The sequence below is a fragment of the Centruroides sculpturatus genome, unplaced genomic scaffold, assembly GCF_000671375.1.
Source record: "Centruroides sculpturatus isolate CEXI.00-Female unplaced genomic scaffold, Cexi_2.0 scaffold2104, whole genome shotgun sequence".
Classification (NCBI taxonomy): domain Eukaryota; kingdom Metazoa; phylum Arthropoda; class Arachnida; order Scorpiones; family Buthidae; genus Centruroides; species Centruroides sculpturatus.
Genome location: NW_019386440.1, coordinates 1 through 14315, shown reverse-complemented (window position 1 = coordinate 14315; position 14315 = coordinate 1). Strand labels below are relative to the sequence as shown.

At 34.3% G+C, this 14315-nt stretch overlaps 1 protein-coding gene across 1 annotated transcript in view; it reads left to right on the top strand.

Moving 5' to 3' along the window:
- The window catches only part of LOC111614971 (WAS/WASL-interacting protein family member 3-like), a 59104-nt gene extending 53298 nt beyond the window's left edge, over positions 1–5806 (top strand). Inside the window, exon 7 of the mRNA XM_023356343.1 lies at positions 5423–5806. Coding sequence (XP_023212111.1) covers positions 5423–5496 — 74 coding nt within the window. The 3' untranslated portion in view covers positions 5497–5806. The remainder of the gene's footprint in view (positions 1–5422) is intronic.
- Positions 5807–14315: the final 8509 nt, after the last annotated feature.

Genomic DNA, 14315 nt, shown 5'->3' with positions numbered 1-14315 from the left:
TACAAACATTGGTGTCCCGAGGTACAATCCATGATTGTACCTTGGGACAAATATCTGCAAATAATTATTTGACATTTTCTCATAAATAAAATAGCATAGGGTCAAGTGTTGCACCATATTTAATGATGTTATCAATTACTAATAGAAATATTCAATAGTCATAGCTAAAGATCAATTTGAACTTAAATTATAAAGGTTTAAAGAAAAGCGTCCCAAAGTAGAAGGATCTCCCCTAGATGAAAACCTATTCCAGGAAATTGGTTTGCTACGGGATTTGATTTTGAATGAAAGAGATGTAAATAACACACAAGACATATGCAATACATACTAAATAATAATTATAATGAGTTATTTCTAAATGTATTAACTGTGTTAAAACTTTTCTTTGCGTTGCCAGTTACTATAGCAAGTGCTGAGCGCTCTTTCAGCAAATTAAAATTAATAAAGAATTATCTTCGATCCAGCATGTGTGCAGAACGCTTAATGCATTTGCTATATTAAGCATCGAAAAAGAAATTGCAAAAATTATAATTTTCCTGAAGTAATTCGTGTATTAGCAAGAACAAAATCACGCTTTAAATAAACATGCATTAATATATGTTCGTGTTTGTAATTTTTTTTATTTTACAAAAAATGTAGGGCCCAATTAGTTTCTTGCATCCGGGCCCCTTTATAGAGAATGCCGGCCCTGTATACATGAAAACAAATTAAATAAATATAAAGCAAGGAATTTTTAAGGAGCTGCTATAGGTTCCCTCTAGTTTTGTCTTGACATTAAACTTACTGTCAACACATCTTATAGATACAAACACAACATAGCAACACAATGTATTGTTTCAATGCATGTAAGAGCATATTCTTATATGTGAGGTATACTCTTATACCAAAGCAGGACTGAAATGTAAATACAAGCAACATAAAACAGTTCTTGATGAGATAAAACTCTACTCATCTATATAAATGTAGCTAAGTCACCTTCTGAAAATTGGACACCATTACTTGACTGACTTACAAATGCAATTTGGCTAGACTAGTGATGCTCAAAATTTGGTGAACCAAGTTACACATTAGTTGTAAGTAGACAAATCACAAATATTTTGTATATTCCCTAGAAAGAGTTTACTGTTTCAATATATCATTTATAAGTGATGTGTTAAATATATTCATGGGTTGTATTAACAGATTAGTATGTAGTTTTCTACCCAGACTTTTTTGAATTTATATATGCTAAAGCTTACTCTTAGGGTGCGTTTACTTCTGAGTTAGCAGTGCTAATTCTGATAACCGGATGTGACGTCATTAGCACGTTTATTCGTGCTTGCTTGTCCAATTCGAAAGTGAACACATACGCTAACAAGAAATATGGCGGTTTCCAGCCATATTTCTTGTTAGCGTATGTGTTCACTNATGTGACGTCATTAGCACGTGTATTCGTGCTTGCTTGTCCAATTCGAAAGTGAACACATACGCTAACAAGAAATATGGCGGTTTCCAGCCATATTTCTTGTTAGCGTATGTGTTCACTTTCGAATTGGACAAGCAAGCACGAATAAACGTGCTAATGACGTCACATCTGGTTATCAGAATTAGTACTGCTAACTCAGAAGTAAACGCACCCTTAATTTCATATCTTTAAGTTAGAAATGTGAAAATGTTACACAATGGATGGGAGAAGGCATCAAAAAATAGGATAATGTGTGCTAGGGACAGTGGAACAATGAAAAACCTTTAAAAGTGTAAGAGTGAACAAAATTTGTATTAATTTTATTCTAATTTTATTTTTTGTACCAAAAAAAATTTGACAAAAAATAATGTTTACATAATATATCATGGTCAGTTTTGAATATTTATTATTGTCAATATAATTCAGTTTATACTTCTAATCTAATAGAAATAGTAATCTTTGAAAAACATTGGATAAAAGCCTCCAATGTACTTTTGATGCATTAACTTTGCTTTTCTTGTACAGCCTGCAGCATTTCTTTTCTGTTGACAGATATTATCCAATAATAATTTATATGAAAGCAATTGTCTGTTAGGATCATTAGATTGCTTTTATCTTTGTGATTCTGTATCATCATATTTCAACAAAGCAGGTCACAAAATGCTTTGACATTTGAAAGGATAATGATTTTTTATCATTTGATGAGATTTTATGAAATATCAATTAGACATTCACAACAGAAATGTCTAACTAATATCAAAAATTGGTATCATTACTTTTGATGCATTCTGGTTGGAAATATGTATAGAACCCTTACTTTATTTCTTGTTTCTTTTGACTATCTGACCCTATTTTATTTTCTTCATAATTTGTTATTTTTTAGGATCTTCAATATTTTAACAACAGAAAGCATAAGTAAACAAACATATTTGTAAACTAGTAGTTGAAAAACAGAAGTGTTTCTTAAATTGTAAAGTATGTAAGCACAAAATGCCACAATGTGATTAGATTTGATTTATCCTTTTTGCTTCTATTCTGTATTTTTTAATCTCAGAGATATTATGAAGTGGAGAATTATCATAAAATATGATTTTGTATCATAGGAGCATCCTACAATGTAAGATACAGTAGAGCATTGTTTATCTGAATCAATTGGGGACTGAGGTTGTTCAGATAACTTATTTTTCGGGTAACCGATTATGTACGAAAAAATATATTAACCTAACCCATGTTGAAATTTTTCTCCGTTGCATATTGCTTTGCGTTGAATTTCCGTTGATGTTAAGCCTAATGTAAACTTTTTAAAATAATAATCATGGCTATTGCAGCATTAAAAATTATTTTACTTTTTACAAACAAAATAAATGTATTAAAAAATATAAAAACAAAAAAATTATACTTTAGAAGTTAATCTAGTATTAAAAACGTTCGATTCAGCACGACACACAGTCCTCAGAAAAACACCACACAAATCTGCCAGTGCTGCCAGCTAAAACACACACACCAACAAAAAAAATATTGGAGTAGCCCAAGATATGCCAAAAATTGCAGGGCCACAGCATTAGCGAAAATTTAAGTTTGCCGACTGGAATGCTTTCAGTTAACTGGCTTTCAGATAAACGACGCTCTACTGTAAAAGATTAATGCTCCTATTAGGAGCTTAATATAAAGTACATGATAAATATTTAAGAGTTTAAAATTGGCCCATCTTTACTAACTCTGATTTCTCTAGCAACAAATTTGTTTCCATCTGTGTCTTTATAGCCTCGATTCCAGTATGCCAAACTCATAGAACATGCACAAGAAAAAACAAAGGAATACAACAACAAATTGAACTCAATACCAGTAATACAGTTGAATGTAAAACACATATTTAAAGCAATAAACATATATAAGATAGTACATTTATAATGTCATTGCTAATATCTCCTGAAATATGTGTTAAATTGAAAGTGTCTTATATGAAAGTTTGCACCTGTTTTAGGTTGAAAATTCCACATACAGTCAACCCCCCTATAACGTGGGTTCCTATAACAGAAATTCCTATAACATAGTGAAAAAATTGTAGCACTATTCGTATAAAGTGACTCGTAAAACATCGTTGCCGACTCCTGTCGCGACAAGATTGATTGAATCTGGACCAATAGTGGACGAGCAGCCAAACTACTTTCCTCCGCCGCCCAGCGCCACACTATGGAGAGTTTAGGCTGCTAAATTGAGTTTGCTATCGTCTGTACAGCATTACATATAAATTATATATAAATTAGGTACTGTATATATAATTATATATTAAATTAATTTATTGTAACTTTATTATAATTATATATATTTTTTCCGCCGCGTAGCGCCACGCTACGGAGATTTTACGCTAACTATCGTCTGTACAGTATGTAAATTAGGTACCGTAAGTCTAATACAGCACTAATTTTATACATTTCTTGTGAAAGAAACACTTCTTATTCAACGGCCATAAAAATTATTTATATTAATGATGTCTCCAAAGGTCAAGTTATTTTTCTGCGAAAAATTCGTTATCAGAAATCGCGGCCGCCGTTTCGTGCGCTGTTCCGCGACGAAAACAAGCTTGAGCAACGGCGTAGTCGAACGGTGCACACTCGGTAAGTAATCCTACAATTTTTTGTTTATAGCATAGTTTATATGGATTATTCCCAAAAAATTATACGTGTTTTGGAAATGTTGAGTGGAATTAGTCCAGAATTGGTTAATTTTATAGAAGAAAACCTTTCAAACAGCCTTAGTCCGTAAACTTCACACGTGTTGGGCTGCGATTGGCTCATGTATTTAATGATTCCTACAATGTAAAATTCGAATAACGTGGAACGTATCTAAGCGTTATAGGGGGGTCTACTGTAATACCTGAAACTACAGTGCATCAAATTGTATTGCATGCTTTTAGGATAAACTACTTACATTCACATAAAAGATAAATAATAATCAATAAATGCATAAGTTGTTTATACACCATTTATTACAAATGCCTACCACAATCAGTCATATTTTGTTTGATCATAAAAAAATTATCAAAAGACTAGACCACTTTGATAAACAAAATTACATGTATCATAGTTATATCCATTCCAAATTCAACAGACGAAATACATACCTGAAAAATTTAGTAAATAATTTGAGGCAATTCATAAAATAGGGTTTAGGTATAAATGTATTTGTGTCCATAGTCCTAGTATAAATATATCATGCCACATACACTAAAGTCTAGAAAAATAAACAACATACATCATAATTTAGTAAGCAGCCATGCTAAACACGTCATATACACAGGAAATTGTTAAATACAGATAAATATCCAGCATTATATGTACAAAATAAAGCTACAGTTGTCCCTCTATAGTCCGACGTTTTTTAATCCGACATGCTCAGTAGTCCGACGCACCTCCCGTCAAGGTACCCGTCCCCGTTATGTGTCTGCTTGCACAGAAGCATGTCGCGATGTGAATCTCCCCATCCAATTCTTACTCGATGACACACATTTCGTGTGTTTTATGTGAGCAGTTCTGTTCGAACAGTTGGAGTAGAGAATATTGTAAGTTACTGCTAGCAAAACAATGTGAAATATGTAATTATTTTAGGTAATCCAGACACTTTTGGTAATCTGACACACCTTTGGTCCCATACCTGTTGGATTATCAAGGGACAACTGTATTTTGCAGTTCTGCCTTGATCTTGCTTGTTCATTCAGCACTACGCACTGATATCAGCCAAGTAGAAAATACAGTAATGATCATCTTATTATAAATTATTTTAAAGATAAATCTCAATGGATTGCAGAATATTTAACTACTTTATGAAAAACTTTTACTTTAGTAAAATTAAGCATATTTAAACTTTTTATTTCTGTATCATCTATGCAATAATGCAAAATTGAATACCAACATATGAAAGATATTTCATATTAAAATTACATATTTAAATTTTAAAACTTTTATTTTATATTTGCAGTTGAAGCAGCAGATGCTAAACGTCAAAAACATATCAAGTCTGAAAAAGAAATGATCAGAAGTGTCGAATGTTAAATTGTTTAATTTGATTATGCTACAAAGACAATTACGAAGCTAGTCAAATTTCATAAGACATTTTCTTGTTGAAATTTAATGTTTTACACACTTACATATATAGTGAATACAAAAATATATAATTTCATGTGATATCAAGTTATAAGAATTTCCATATTAAATTTGTGAAAATACCAGTTTCTCAATTATTCCTATCCAATTTGAATGATTGGTTTGGATCTAAGTATCGAAAGAATTGTTATATATTCATGTGCCTAAATTTTGAAAATGCTGTTATGGTTATAGAAATAAAATTTTATTTTATTAAAATATTTCAGAATTTTACTAAACATGCTGATATTTACACATATTTTCACTTTCACTTGCATTCCAATCTGGAGTATCAAAATGTAAAGTACAGTGGTACCTCAGGATACAAAATTAATCTGTTCTGAAACTGAGATCGTATCATGAAAATGTCGTAAGGTGAATCATTTTTCCCCATACAATTACGTGTAAAACCAAATAATTCATTCCAACACGAAAAACACACTCAAATTAAAGCTAAGTTGTACATTAAAAAAAAAAAAATAACTATAGTAAGGAAAACACCGAAAAATGCGTTTTGTAGTTGTAAATGTATAAATAACCATAATAGAATAATAATTGATAAAAAAAAATGTAGTTTTATTTGCACTTTCTTTACCTTTGAGGATAGACAACGGTGGAGGTGTAAACTGGTAGCGGAAGAGAGGGAGAAGGGAAATGATACTAAAACTTAACTTACATAACATAATGTAACAATAACTTAAAAATAACTTAGAAAAGATTAAAAAAAAAAATTAGTGTTGTTTTATATATATTTTTAAAAATTTTTATTCACTGCTTTTTGCTTTCTTTCNTCCCGTGAGGTGGGGATCGGTTAGTCGGGTCGAGTGGCGGAGGATGAGAGGGTTCGTCGGTAAGGCGTCGGCGATATCCGAATAAAAGACACCATTAACAGATCAGTTCGTAATCACGTAATTACGTAATCAGGTTGTAATTTGTAAAGAAAAGTTACTTTTCATAGACGAGATTTCTTCTCGAGAAATATCGCTGAGTAAAGCAGCTACAGCTAAATCGAAAGTAGAGGGTAAGGCTATATAGTAGACTCTCCTATAACACTGTAGATATTTCCGTGTTATATGAATTCCATGTTGTACGAGTCACTTAGATTTTACAAATACGTGAGCCGTTCACAGCCCGACACACGTATTTGTAAAATCTAAGTGACCCCTACAGTGTTATAGGGGTCTACTGTACACGCCGTCGTTGCAAAAAGAAGTGTTCCACCAATAAATGCAGTTGTAAAAGCGAGGGACTCAAAGTGCCATAACAGTTAAAGTTATTGCAATAATTTTGGTACTTTATGACTATAGTAACTAGTGGTACGCTTAACTGGGGGAAAAAAGAGGGGGAGGAGAGGTCATCCCAATAGTTTGCAAAAAGAGGAAATTGCATGATTTTGAAAGACAAATATGTCAATTTTAGTATTGTTGTAAATGTATAAGAAAAATTTTAAAGTGTTTAGATTTTATAACAGTGAAAAACAGATAATTAGTTGGCTGAAGAGGGGCAATAAATGCCGGAAACGTGTGTAATATCAGTTTATTAAGACATATTTAAATTTTAATTACAGTTTTAATGTCAATTGATCTTCAATAAATACACAGAATGATTTGAATAAAAGTTGAATGTGATATACGAGGCATACATCTTTTTTAAACAAAGTACCTTAAAATTGCATTTAACAACATAAATACAAGTCATGCAATCCACAATAAAACAATTTTTGCAAGAACTGATGCATCTTTTTGTACATTCTCCTATAATACTTGTGTTTTCACAAATATTCGGGATGTATTCCACACCGAAAGATACGAAGCTATGATAAAACAAAATCGGTATGTTGGGAAATTCTTTACTAAAAATCTCCAGTTCCGGAAAGCCTGATCGATCGTTGCACCAATTCATGAACTTTTGGTTGAAATATAACAAAATACAATTGTTCCATGCAATGTTGTATTGCTTCAATTCTGTAACTTTCATTTGTTGTAATGTATGATCTTTTGGCAGATTAAATGGTATCAACTGAATAAAACTTGATGATAAGAATTGCCAAGTGCCTGAAAATAAATACGATAATTATTTGTGTTTGAATTACTACTTATTGCAATAAATAAGATTGTACAACGTCAATCATATAATTTATGTGTAAGTTTATTATTGTATTATATTCTTTAATGATTTAGAACGTACTGTTCATTTTAGGTTCAACAGTTTATTTACATGCGCCGTTACTTAAGCTTTCTCCTATTTTGACATATTAACGTAATAAAAATATTTTTATTGAGCATTCACCATCAGTGCGTGCCGAATGTCGACATTTGCCGGTGTAAGTGAGAAATGATTATATTTAGCAAATATTTCGTACATACACGAAACGACTGTGTGAATGTTGACATTCGCCAGATATCGGTCATTCACAGTAACATATACACAGTTTGAACAAACTTGTAATGCCCTAGAAGAATTTATTTATGTAAGTAACGATAATACAGCGGTATCCGACGCTAAAAGTCTATTGGATTCAATACAAGAAATGCCATTTATTTTATGGTTTGCAATGTTGTGTAAAATCAACGCTATCAATATTATTTCAAGCAAAAACAATTATTCTTGAGTCGGCTTTTAATTTAGTCAATAAAATTAAAACTGAAATCCAAAATTTAACACATTTTTAGACGAAGTAAAAGTGCTAGCACGTAATTTGAATATTTCAGAACATTTTCCTGAAAAAGGAAAAGGTTATACAGTATTCCGAAATAGCAGGTGAAGCTTTAGAAAACCCGGTAGAGGAATTTTACATGTTATTTTTTTAACACTCTAATTGATACTGTTATTGTACAAATAGAAGATAGATTTAAAAGTATACCAAATATTATTTCTGATTTCAAATTAATCACCTTAGAAAACATGAATTAGAAAAATGTTCCATTATAACAAAGATGTAGATGAAAACCTAATCCAGGAAATTGGTTTGCTACGGGATTTGATTCTGAATGAAAGGGATGTAAATAACACACAAGACATATGCAATACATACTAAATAATAATTATAACTGTGTTAAAACTTTTCTTTGCGTTGCCAGTTACTATAGCGAGTGCTGAGCGCTCTTTCGGCAAATTAAAATTAATAAAGAATTATTTTCGATCCAGCATGTATGCGGAACGCTTAATGCATTTGCTATATTAAGCACGAAAAAGAAATTGCAAAAATTATAATTTTCCTGAAGTAATTCGTGTATTAGCGAGAACAAAATCACGCTTTAAATAAACACGCATTAATATATGTTCGTGTTTGTAATTTTTTTTATTTTACAAAAAATGTAGGGCCCAAATAGTTTCTTGCACCCGGGCCCCTTTATAGAGAAGGCCGGCCCTGCAGCTGTCCCGTTGTGAGAACCCGCGATGGGTATGGAAAAAAGGCCCTCTAATATCCACAGAAGAAAAGAATTAAAATAAACGCACTAATTAATTTAAATACGAATCTTTGTTCAAAATATAATTTGTTTTGCTAGTTCTGATATTTCGTTGAATACATTTACGAAGAATTTTCCAATAATATCCGATTTGCACTTTCGCTCGACAAACAATTCCAGCGATACGAGAAGAATCAAACAAACAAAAACAATATTAATAGGAAATAATAATAAACAAATATATGCCGTTATTTCCGCCAATCGACATCGTATTTCACATATTTTGAAAGCGTACGCGTTATTTAATAATTTAAAAAACACCATTTAACACATTTCGCGTTAAACAGTTAAGGTATGTATAGCATTTTCGGCTACTTCTATCCATGAATTTTATCCCTAAATGCTTACATTAAAAATGCACAAATTCCTTACAGTTTTCCTTTAAAAAACATGAAGGTGATAACAGTTTTTTCAATAATTTTGCTGGTGACATTATTTTGTAAGTAAATTTCTATATATTAATTAAGGCGAACTCTTGATATAGCGAATATTTCGTAGGTTATTGTTTTATAGAGAATTCATTATTGTATATAAAGAAGTCCTTATACAGTGGAATTCTTTACTTAGACTATAGCTCAGAGTTCACTATATTGAGAGGATTGGATCGGATCGAATTGGTGGAACGTGGCAACGCAATACACGTATATGTCGAGAGGAGAGTGCCTTCCGGGAGGACTTTCTATGGGAAACTGGTCCCTATTTAAGTGTTGCAACGCGTAAAGAAAACTAGGAAAACTCCACGTGGCCATTCCGTCGGCCATGCTCGAACGCGCTACCGAGTATCGATGTTCTGTGATTTTTTTCCGCTTGGCCTTATATCAAGAGTTTGCTGTAAAGTTAAAAATTCTCGTTATTCTTAGTTGTTAGAATACGATATTCATGAATTTTATCTCCCTTTAAAGGTTTTATATCTGTAAGCGAAGAAGTAAATGGCGCTTATCCCACAGACGAGCACTGTTATCCCTACGCGTGCTTTCCTCTCGGAAAGAGCAGTAGATGCGAAAGAATTTGCAAATTGTTTGGTGTGCATTACGGCTATTGCTATTCATTTTCGTGTTATTGCGAAGGTTTGAGTAGAGCTAACGCAAATTATTATGCAAGATTTCTACCGGATGTCCCGTTTGAAATTTCAACGTCAACGACCACTCGTAAACCAACGACACAAAACACAACGACCCACGAAGCGACTACTCGTAAAGTATGAGAAGACAGAATGCGTTTCTTTGTCAAGCGGGTAAGTAAGCGAGCCAGTTCGTTTCGTATAAAACGATCTATATTATTGGCTCGCTTACTTAGCGCTTGATAAGGAAAAGCCCCCATACATAACCTCGAGAAGAGATAATTTCAGTTTATGAAAAACTTCTGTTATATTGATTTGGTGAATAAAATCTAAACAAAATCTGATTTTTATTGTTCTTACGTGTTAGTACGAGGCATTTTAGTAGGCCATATAGTATTCTATGTGGCTTACAGATTGGTGTTCGTTCTCAAAATTTGATCGATAAATTTTGATTACAATTTGAAATTTCCATAAATTGCAATGGAATTTCTAAAAATGTAATAAAAAATAGAGATGTCCATGACTTCGTATTCGAGATACGGTAGGGTCAAAGTGACAATGTCCACGCTCTCCGATGTCATTGTCTCGTTAATATGGAGATTTCAGCCTCTTTGGCTATGTTCTCCGAAAGACCGCCGTCTGGTGGTTAGTTTAGGCCAGTGTTTTTCAACCTGTGGGTCGCGACCCCCAGGGGTGTCGCAAAACCTTACACGGGGGTCGCGGGTAAAAGAAAAAGACAAGTGTTTGTAGGTCCTACACTACAATAAAAAAAAAACTACAATTTCAGTGAGAAGGCTGTGCCTGCTTATTTTACAGTACTATTGGTTTTTCGATCGATATTTAGGCCTGAACAGAAAGAAACTTAAATACATAGTTTTTAAAATCACTGACATAGTTTTAAAATGGCCCTGGGGGTCGCCAGAATTTTTTAACATGTAAAGGGGGTCGCTTATTCGAGAAGGTTGAAAAACACTGGTTTAGGCGATCCGTGTGCCGGATGTAATTTTCCAGATCTACGTGCTGGCGAGTTGAAGTCGTTGATGACGGCCAGTAAATCGGTGTAAGAGAGCCAATCAGATTGACGTTCAGAGACAGCGCTCTGCCGAGGGTCCGACGGGCCCTCGGCAGAGGGTTCGTCGTAGCGGGGGCATTCGAGCCAGAAATGCCGTGATATTTCTGCTTTATCACAGCTTGGACACTTTGGTGAGTCGACTTGGCACCGGAGGTATAGGAAGTCGTTCACAGGCGCCGTGTCCGTACGGAGACGTGCCATCGCGGTCTCTCGGTGTCGGGACGACGTACGAAGGTAGGACCATTCGTCGAATGGGCGAAGGTGATCCAGTCCCTCGTTGCGTAGGCTCGCCGTTCGGGTGTCTGCGAGGTGTCGTATAGTAGACCGCCTTATATCGCGGAAGATGTCTTTCGGCTGTAACGGTCGTATGGTGCCGATGATTGTTCCTATACGTGTAGCTTTGTCTGCCGCCTCATTTTCCGGGATCCCCGCGTGTCCCGGGGTCCATCCTATGGAGAGTGGTGTGGTTGCGGCTGCTATTGTCGCCGCCAAGTCTATTATTATTAGCGCTAATTTTTGGTCTACCGTTAGCGGTGCTTGGAGCACTGATCTGCTATCCGAGATTATCACCGTAGGCCTTTTGATTAGGTTAGTCGAGTGAAGGACCCGTTGTATCGCTAAAGCTTCCGCCCCAAAGATGGTACATCTGTCGTCTATCTCCTCCGATGCGATTGAGTTCACCCGATGGAATTTACAGGGGAAAAGGAAAAAAAAGCATTGTACGCACTTAACGTAAAATGGGCTCGACAAACAAAGAAAACGCAAGAAGAAAGCAATGCGACGCTCAGCGAATGTAAGGATCGCCTTTTTCTTTTCGTCAAATGCTAGGATCACAACTCTGTGGCCTACGAGTGTAAGTATTGCCTTCTCATAGGACCAGCAACCATTTTTTTCTGATCACACGAACACACTCTTTCTCACCCTCACATAAACACGCATACACAAATCTACGCTCTTATATACATATTCAAACAAGGTTAGGCGAAGGGAAAAATAATTTATATGTATTAATTAACACTAAACATTTTTAATTACAGAAATGCAACGTTCCGCCTCAATTCTATCGCGATAGACAAAGTCGCGCGGGTCCCTAGTGGTAAAGATACAAAATTCAGAAAATATTTCTAAAACATTTTATTGTTAGATTGACCCATATTTCCTTTAGAACATACGTTCTTTTCTTTTTCGACACAGTTACCGCGAACCTCGATGAGCCTAGAAACGCTTTTCTCGATGCCCACGTCATAGAAATCTCTCATCCGCTCTGGTAACTACGTCATTACTGCGTCGTTTAATTCCCGAATTTTCATCGGGGGACTTCGTATTAGTTTTAAATACAACTTAAATACAACGATTGATATCGCGAAAACTTTATGCCGCGTAATCCTACAATAAAATGTCGGCATCAACTATATTCTGTACGTATTTTTAATGTCAAACCGTCAGCCATTTTAACGAAGAGCTGTCGAGTTATTTATCATCTGTCTCTGGTTGGAATTTAAAAAGATTTAAGATTTAAATTGACTCAAACTGTATGGTCGTTATTGTTTAAATCATTACCGCCTCTCGAACCTCGTCACCCTCGTTAAACTTTTATCCAGAGAAATAAAATGGTCATTTAACTTCGGAAACAAACGATAATCACCGATGCGAGATACGAGCTGTTCTACGGATGCTTTAAAACTTTTCACTTTGACGTCCGCAACGGCTCTCGCGTGACGCCAGCAGAATGCCAACGGGCGTTATCGCGCAGTAGGACGCCATTTTGTCACGTTTTCCATAAACGGAACGTGTTGCCGATGATTTTCGGGAGCAATTTTTTCCTTTCGCGTAAAGGAATTGAATTACCGAACCAACCTCGCGCTTCATGGGATTACAAATTGACGGAACCATTTTAAACACACATCGCGAACGTAACGACGATGCAATGCGTGTTTGTTAGAATGTGACGAAGTTGACTCAGACTCCAACGAACTCAGCGATGCAGCAAACTGTGATAAAATAATTTACCTCGGACTAGCTTTGTATTTTTACTTTCCGAATATGGGCCCGAATTCGCGAAAACAACGTCGGAGTCCCAGACAACGGGTATATACGCGTATATAAAACCGATGAGAAACCATCGAGTCCAAATAGCAATCCGGTAAGAATAATGAATCCGTCGAACAGTATGGTCCAACAGACTAAGCAGTTTCGAGAAACAGTTCCGTCCGAATACTTTCTTACCCGAATCAGTTCCAACAGTTGCAGTTCCAGAAGTGGAACTAGATTTTTCCCACCTAATCCCGAGTTCGAACATTATATTAATTAATATTGGCTAATACGAATTAAATAAGTTCAATATCGTGTTATTTAAGAATTTAAATTTATATCAAAAAAATTAGAATTAAAATGACGTACGTAACGACGAGCGGACATTTCGCAAAACGTAACTTTCTCGACCGAAGGAAAAAAGAATTTTTAATTAATTTAATTAAGTAAAATGAAAAATAAACCAGCAACGAGTCGCTCGACTTTTGCGGCAACGTTTAAAATTTTGGTGGCGCCATCTGTTATTTTACTTTATTAAAAAATATTTTTATATTTTTAACGATTATAAAATGGCAAAAACCTTAATTTTTAGGGTAGGGATGGGTTTTATAAAAAAAATTGTAAATGCTAATAACGAGTATATCTTTATTAATTCCGGCCCCTACCGAAGATAATAATTTTATAAATAAGTGTTATACAATTATTTATAAAAATCTCTAAAGTTCTGTCAGATTCGAAAAAATTGCGAAATACCGTACTTACTTTTTTGGTGTGGTTATTTTAACATCAAATCTAGATATGTCCTCTGGTTTTTAGAAAATATTAAAAACAAAGGTGTAAAAATAAAATACAGCCGGTACGATATATGTCGGATAATCGGACCGGTAGTGTCGGATTACTGGATTTTACATTTAACTTATTACAAAATTACACGCACAAAAAATATAGTAAAACTTATATCAGAATGACGGGATACTGAAAAGTAATTAAAAAGAACGCGTATTTATATATATAATAGAATTTAGATTCTTCTGAAAATTTTACAGTAGAGCCTCGATTATCTACTTAGACTATAGCTCAGAGTTCACTATATTGA